Source organism: Xiphophorus couchianus, chromosome 13 (assembly GCF_001444195.1).
Source record: "Xiphophorus couchianus chromosome 13, X_couchianus-1.0, whole genome shotgun sequence".
Classification (NCBI taxonomy): domain Eukaryota; kingdom Metazoa; phylum Chordata; class Actinopteri; order Cyprinodontiformes; family Poeciliidae; genus Xiphophorus; species Xiphophorus couchianus.
Genome location: NC_040240.1, coordinates 18,242,414 through 18,250,902, shown reverse-complemented (window position 1 = coordinate 18,250,902; position 8,489 = coordinate 18,242,414). Strand labels below are relative to the sequence as shown.

General features: G+C 43.4%; 1 protein-coding gene across 1 annotated transcript in view; it reads left to right on the top strand.

Annotated features, from left to right (window-relative positions):
* The first annotated feature begins 235 nt into the window (after positions 1-235).
* Positions 236-8,489, top strand: part of ext1b (exostosin glycosyltransferase 1b) — a 150,080-nt gene continuing 141,826 nt past the window's right edge. The window contains exon 1 of the mRNA XM_028035374.1: positions 236-1,919. Coding sequence (XP_027891175.1) covers positions 976-1,919 — 944 coding nt within the window. The 5' untranslated portion in view covers positions 236-975. The remainder of the gene's footprint in view (positions 1,920-8,489) is intronic.

Below are 8,489 nucleotides of genomic sequence, written 5' to 3'. Positions count from 1 at the left end.
AAGACCTAATTGTTAATTAAAGACTAAAACAAAGATAAATCCGTTACTTCTTTCCATCTTAAAGGAGACGTTGTTTCGCTTTCTTTTGCGTCCCCCAATTATTAAAGTTACAATCAGATAATTTACACCGGTTATGAATGGGTGCTTTCCTCCAAGTCCCGCCCCTTCCGTCCCCACACACGGACCAATCAGCGGCGCCGCTTCCTCTCGGTGGGACGTAACGTCAACTGGCGTCGTGTCGGGATTGGAATGCTAGCGAGCAACAATCGGAACAACTGAGCACTCGGTAATTGGACACTCCGTCTGAGGAATCCTGCAGTTTTTTCCCAGCGAGTCCGTCCAGTTTGAGGCTGCCGCTCGCTCCCCTCTGCTCGGCCGGACAACTTCGCCCGCTCCGCCGCTCTCTTCCGACCATGTTCTTTTGATATTTGTGAGGGAATGAGCGGAGGTGATAAATAAGCAGAGAAATGCAGGGATTTGTCAGGTTACAGTTGGACCGCTGAAGCGTCTCCCGGTGTTTTTGATTCTTCCGAACCGGGCACCATGGAGCGATAAAAGGACAACATCCAGCCGAAGAGGCGTTCACACCGCCGGGGATTCTTTCTTTCTTTCTTCTTCTTTTTCTTTTCTTTTCTTTTTTTTCTTTTTTTATTCTACTCGGTGTTCAACATCCAACCTTCACGTCTGGGAGAGCCTCGGGGACCCCGGTCGCTGGCGCTCCCGCCTGGATGAGGGGAAGCGGCCGCAGCGCAGAGGCTCCGGACGGGTCTTTGTCGGTGCGTCGCTGGATGTGGTGAAACTCCACAAGCGGCGTACAAATCGCCCACATGCGCTGGATCAATCGCCGGATCTCGGAGCACAACACGGAGAAGGGCGGTTGGGGATGGAGCGATGCAGCCGGGGCTGGTGAGAGCCTAACTTGGGGCCACTTTAGCTGTGTTATTCCTGAGCAAGTCGCCTCTGTTCCCGAGACACATGCAGGCCAAAAAACGCTACCTGATCCTGCTGTCCGCCGGAGCGTGCCTGGCGCTGCTCTTCTACCTCGGAGGGGTTGAGCTTCCAGCGGCCAGGAGGAGCCGGCAGGACCGTAGCAGGAGCGGGTACCGGCCAGAGCAGCCGTGGCCCCACTACTCGGACCCTTTACACGCCTTCCTGCCCTGGGATCAGACGGACACCGAGGATTACAACCTGCACATATCTCCGACGCAGAAGCGGGACGTGAACAGGAGCGTTTACAGGGCCAAGCGGTGCCGCATGGATTCCTGTTTCGACTTCTCTCTGTGTCAGAAGAACGGCTTCAAAGTTTATGTTTACCCCCAGCAGAAGGGGGAGAAGATCTCGGAGAGCTACCAGAACATCTTATCCACCATCGAGGGCTCCAGGTTCTACACCTCCGACCCAGGACAGGCATGTCTGTTCGTCCTGAGTCTGGACACTCTGGATCGGGACCAGCTGTCCCCTCAGTACGTCCACAACCTGAAGACTAAGGTCCAGAGCCTGCCTTTGTGGAACGACGGCAGGAACCACCTCATCTTTAACCTGTACTCCGGAACCTGGCCGGACTACACGGAGGATCTGGGCTTTGACATCGGCCAGGCCATGCTGGCCAAGGCGAGCATCGGTTCTGAGAACTTCAGGCCCAACTTCGACGTTTCCATTCCGCTCTTCTCCAAGGAGCACCCTCGGACCGGAGGGGAAAGGGGTTTCCTGAAGTACAACTCCATCCCGCCTTTTAGAAAGTACATGCTGGTGTTCAAGGGGAAGCGCTACCTGACCGGGATTGGCTCGGACACGCGGAATGCCTTATACCACGTCCACAACGGGGAGGACGTGGTGCTGCTCACCACCTGCAAGCATGGGAAGGACTGGCAGAAACACAAGGACGCACGGTGCGACAAGGACAACGCGGAATATGACAAGTAAGTTGGATTTCACCACGTTTAAAAAGCTTGTTTTGGAGCTTTTACGCGCTAGGCGTAAAAGTCTGTGCGTAAAAGTGGATCTTACCCACATCCAAAACGCCGGAGCTGGCGCTTAGTACATGGAAATGTCAACCTGCGCCTGCAGAGCGAAGTTGGAGTTGTGAAGTTTTTCAGGTTAGGCATCCAGCTGTTTACAGGGTGGATCCAGATTTGTGTTTTGCACTTTAGAGTTTGATTTATTCAAGTTCATCCTTAATAATGTCAGATTTCTCCTCAACAACTAATTGATGGTTTAAAAATTGCATTCAAGAAAGCAGCTTCCTTTTGTCGTTCATAATTTATATTAGGAAGTAACAGAAGTAACATCATGTCAGTTATTTTAGTGAGCATAATAGTTTAGTGTCATTTATTAGCGGTTAACATTCCTAACATCTGTCTCTGCATGGAGAATGTAGATTTGTTACTGCAACTTTGACTTTGCCAAGAAGCTGCTGAGCACGTTCCAGAACAACCCGAGGTTAAAAGAGGACAGGAAGATAAAACCTGACCTCCTTGCTGAAAAACCGTCCTGTTATATGCTGAAAGTCTTGCTCTCTTTCGCTTTCTCGCAGCCCTGTTGAACCACATGGTGTTTCTTTTTTTAAACAGATTATTGTCTCTCTGCGTTGATTTTAAACAGTTCACTGATATTGAAAGTGACTCAAGTTGAGTGTTTGTACCACATAAGAACTTTAAAGAGTGTTTATTAGACACACACACACACACACACACACGCACGCCAGCTCTTAGATGTTATGTGTTAATTAATCAGAAATCAAGACGGTTTCCATTCAAGCTGAAAACTGATAGATTTAGCATAATTTTTTGTACACATTGTCAAATACGATTCAGTTCAAAAATACTTTATTAACCCAACAAATTAAATGTTATTACACAGTTTTCTCCAGAGAGTTGCTGTAGATCCTAATGTCTAGGAGTAGGAAGAATCTCCTGCAGCAGTCAGTATTACAGTAAGTTTGAAAAAGCCTCTGACTGAAGACACTGTCTCACGAACGCCATAATTTTCTTGATTTTATGAAAAATCTTTGTTTTTTATTGTCTCCAGGGGTTCAGCAGAACAGAGCCGGACTTTTCTATCAGCTTGTTGAGCTTTTTAAATTCCTGGTTCTGAAATCTGTATTGGAATTTGTGAACAGAAACGTGAATTTAACATGAATGGTTCTGGCTGGAAGGACTCAGGAAGTGCAGTTGTGCTAAAATGGTAAAGAGACTTGAAGAAGCGCAGATCTTTAAACCCAGACAAGAGTTTTAAACTTATCATTATCACTAAAGAAAGATAAAAATGTCAACTTATTTACATTTTACACAGCTTGTATTTAAATTTGTTAGCTAGCAGTAAAACAAATAAATGATTACTTTAACTATATATAAAGTCAAAGTGAATAATACATGCGTTCCTTTCTGCAGGTCACTCCAAGTGGCCTCACTTGCCTGCAAATTTATTTTTACTCAACTTAAAATGATCTTACATTAGGAAAAAATTATCTTTGTTACTAAACTTTTAAACACATCAATAACCTTAACTTTCCTTCATGTTGATCAGTTAATCAGACAAACAAATTGACACATTCTACAGATTTTTCATTATACCACCAAAGCCTTTTTTATACAATATTAAAAATAAATTTACCATAATTTATTGATTCCTCTATGAAAGCTCCTTTTGGACAATAGCACCAATGTATGGAAAGCTGATAGTATCAATAATGAGATGTATATCAATGCATTGTTGTACTAAACCGTAAACAGCAGGGTGCATAGGTTTTTTTTTTTTCTCATGCAACGGGTGGGAACCTAAACCTACATAATGTGAAATTCTTAAAAAAAAAAACAGTGGTAGCGTAAATAACATGCTGTGGCGTTTTATGCATACGTTATCATTAAGACTTTCTCTTATTAGTGATCAGTATTTTGCCCAATCAGCGATGTGTAAGGGCAGACAAAACTAGAAGATCACTGAAAATACACACCTGTCCTAATCACACGCAGATCAACAATACAGCTTGGTCTGATGTTCAACTCACTCTACCTGTTATTGTCAGATGATAGCAGACAAATTATCCATTTAAAAAAGTAATGGCATTTGGTTGTACACAACCTACAGAAAAACTAGTTTTATTTAGTTTACGGCTGTATTTTTCTTATTTTTATTTCCATAAACACGGTGGTGAACATTCCTAGCTCCCCTTCTGCCAAGATCAGCAAGTTTTCTGGGGGAAACTCTGAATTTTGTATAGTTTTGGCTGAATAACTTCGGTAAATATGTAATTTTTTCAGCAAACTGCCATTTTTGAGTTGGCATACTCCAGTTGAAGATTAATTCACTACAAAATTTGTTGATGATTATTACAACAATCGATTAATCGATTGTTGATCGATTAATGATCAACAATCAAACAACGTGGTGGCGCAGGGTGTTAGCACGCCCCACGTTTGGAGGCCTTAGTCCTTGACGCGGATGTCGCGGGTTCGACTCCCGGTCCCGACGACCTTTGCCGCATGTCTTCCCCCCTCTCCTCACCCTCCTTTCTGTCTGCCTACTGTCGGAAAAATACGAGCCGCTAGCGCCGCAAAAACTCTTCGGAGAAAAAAAAAAAACAATCAAACAACATAATGAATCAGAATTAATAATAGAGTAGTCACGATTAATCGTTTCAGACTTATATTATTTATTTAGTTATTTACAGACCTGAATCTGAACCTGTAGGTCTCTCAGCTTGACCTCAGCTCGGCGTTCCCTACTTTCCTTTCTTTTCCCTTCGCCGCTCCGCCAACAGGGAGCACCGCAGCCTTTGCAAGGATCTGCACGGACACGTCTGATTTGCACCCTGTATTTAGCGCAAATTAAGTGAAAGTCAACCGTGGGAGCCCTCCGCTATGAAACAGTTGTTAACATCAGAGGGACCTCAGGCTTCCTGCTGCGAAGTTTATGTAAGGCAACACCTTTGATTGAATTATAAAGCAATTCGGTGCAAATAAATCAGTCATAACGGGTTAATTACAGCTTTAATTTGCAGGCGTTAGTGGCATGGTTTCTATCTGGCCCCCCAGGGGACGGCCAATTACCTCTAATTTTGGAAGTCTCGGTTTTGTCAAGTTGGTAATTAATGAGCCCCCGCCACCTCCCCTTTGGTTGAGCACCTGTAAACGGCAGGTATCTGCCACGCAGAGGGCGGGGTTGTCCCAGGTTCACAGGGTTGAACTTGACTGTCGGGTTGACTCCTCCAGGAGTGACTTGGGTTTGAGTTCCTCGGCATTCACGGAGCCTGGATGAACTGGAGGCATGTGATAACAACACTTGTCGGCATTGTTCTTGGAGGGCGTGTTTGCGTCGAGCTGCTGCTGAGGTTAAAGGCAGAGGCCAGAAATATTTCAGCGCGCTCTGTCAGAGAGCGGGAGACGCAGAAGCTGTAGGCGCCAATAAGGAGTTTTCAGCTCCGTTTCGCTGAGAGGGAAAGACACTTTTCTCCTGAACTCGGCGTGAACTCGAAAAAACCTCAGACTAACTCGTAAAATGGGAAAGAGCTGGAACGAAACTTCACAAGCACGCACTTGTCTTTCCATTCGTCATCCCCACCAGTTCTCTCGCTCCCTCCATCCCACTGTCGCCCGGAGAGATGCGGCGTCATCCGGGATCTGGCCTACCTCTGCTCCGCGCTTCGCCCTGCCTCCCGACGGATCGCGCGTCTTCCCCGGATCATCTTCCGATCGGATCATCGATCCGGCTGTAGTTCAGGGAAATCTGAGTCTTTGCTCCACTGTTGTTTGTTTTTACAGTTGATTTACTGTGATCAATACCACTTCCTGTTAGTCGTTTAATTTCTAGCATCAGAGCTAGATTTGATTTCTGTTCTTACAAGAAAGACTCTGAAAAATCTATTTTTAATCTTCTGTGCAGCGCAGAGTTTCTGTTCCTCTTCTGATCTCCTCTGTGGTTTAAAACTTCTGCATCAAACACATTTAGCTTCTGTACTCCGTCTGCAAATCTACTCTGGCAACAAAGTTCAACCAAGAAACGAGAACCTCTGCTCCTGTTATGATTTAGTAACCAGTTTAAAAATTAATCAATCTGATGCCTTTTTCTTTTTAATCAACTCTAAAGCCCTGTGGGTGCCGACCCACGCTCCGCAGAAACCCTGACAGAGCGCTTTTAGGTAAATGGATTTCTATACAGTTAGACGGGTCAGATGCCTGGCAGGGAGGCATCTGCTGGTATGACGTTACCACGGTAAATATCCCAGCTTCGCTGCGTCACGGTTTTATCATTACAGCTCTAAAATCTGTTATCTTGCTTTTTGTTTTAGCATTTTAGGTGATTTGCTCTCAAATGTTTGCAGAACTGCTAGGCTGGTTTTCACCCTTTGACATGACCGCTGTCCCAAACCAACAGTTAGGAGAGATGTGAATTTCACTAGAACTTCAAATAATTTGATTTTACTAGGGTCATTGTAGATGTGGGGTGGGAAAAGTACATTTCTACCAAAAAAAAAATCAACTGAAAAATTGAGATTAATCTCAGAAATTCTCAAGAAAAACAAGAACATTTCTGAGCTCCAGATGGTGAAAAATTTGTGAGAAAAAACTGGAAAATATTCTAGAAATACTGTTTCAAAAGTCAAATATTTTTGACTTTTGAAACATGGATATTCCTGAGCTTTAAAAAGAAATTTCTGTTCTTTTTAAATAAATTTTACTATCTACAATGATCCTAATCCGGTGTTGTAATTTCAAGATGGTATAAACTTTGACTTTAATAAATAGAGATGTTGCCTCCTGTGGTGGTCGCTGTCCATAAGCACAATTTGCACTTATTCACATTTTCACGTAATTTCTTACGTTAGCTTAAGAATTAGCATATAGCGAACCTTATTTTATTAAACAGGGAGTTTATGGGACTTGCCTGAACTTGCAGAGCTAATAGCTAATTGTCCTTCCACTTTATCTCTGACCAGAAGTAGAAAACGCTTACACCACAGGAACCGTGTGACAGAAAATTAGAAACCGTGACTTTTCCATATCTCGGTGTACCTTGAAACCAGTAATCGGCGCATGCGTAGTCGCAGGAAAGCCAGGAATGCACATTATGTGTGAGAGCAGCTGCAGACTGCGTCCACATACCTGGGAGCTCGTTTAATGTCACTGCACATCCACCTGCCAGCGTGCACTCGCCCTCCTCTCCGCCCGTCTTCCAGAGGTATGCGGCTGGACGTCGGCGCATATCATGCAGAAAATGCCTCCCACCCTCCAGCGCCGCACACACAGCCCCTCACCACGCTCTGTACATTTATCCGATTGATTTTCTTTGCCGTAATAGCCTTCAATTGAAGTCACTCCGGTCCACTTTCATGTCCGAGCACCGATGAAAGGAGCCCATTCACCGCTACATTATCCAGGGAGTTTTCAGGGCTGCTGACAATAATCCTCAGAGAGGACAGTGGAGGGCTATTATGGGCTCTGCAATTGTTAAAAAAAAATTAAGTTGGCAGAAATCCCATGCTTTGTGCTGACTAAACCTCTTTAACCGGAATACATCCTCCACGATACATTTTTCCTGGTTTTAGCGATCCCACTGGCGCAAAATCATCCCTTCTATTTATAAGATGCTAATTAGCGCAATGAATCTTTTCATTGGATAACTCCAGTCATGTACTGTGTCACATTCAGACAGTTGTTCAGTATTTGTCAAGTGCTTTGCAGTTTCTAGATGGTTTTAGTGCAGCCTGGAAAAGTGTCAAACTCCAGTCCACATTGGACAACGTCCTCCAGCTTTTGACGTGTCCCTGGTCCAACACACCTGAATCAAAGGAAAAAATAAACTCCTCAGCATCAACTCCACTTATAAAGATGAGCTTCAGGTGTGTAGAAGCAGAGACGCATCTAAAAGCTGTAAACTCCTTTACCCTGTACCATTGTCTAAAGTTCAGGTGAAACGATTAATCGTGATTAATCCATTATTGAAATAATCAACTAATTTAATAAGTGTTTACTGTAGTGTACAGACCCTGCAACAAAGGCCATTTTCTGAAAAAAAACCCCAACAACAACAACATAGAACAGTAATTAAGCCAAAGCTGTATGAATATATACACATTTTCCATTTAAGATAAAAAGAAAATCTACTTTGTAAACCTTTTCTAAAACCGTTTTCTCTCTGGTAACAAGATAATGCCTCCTTGTATTTTCAGTAAGTTTATAAACAAAGTTTAATGTAGTTTTTAATTGGAGCTGAATGATTAATCAGATCAATTGTGATTAATCGATTAGTGAAATAATCGTCAGCTAATTTAGTCATCGATTAATCGTCAACTAGTCTATATGTACAGACTCAACAAAAGGTCATTTACTTAAAGGGCAAAAATTAAGCTAAAACTGCACAAAAATATCTATATTTTGTATGCAAGATATAAAAAACCCACTTTGTTTGTAATTATTTTCTACCTAAAATTCAAGTTTATAGTTTTAGCTACATCTGGTTCAAATTACGTAAAAAAAAAAAAAAAGCATCAA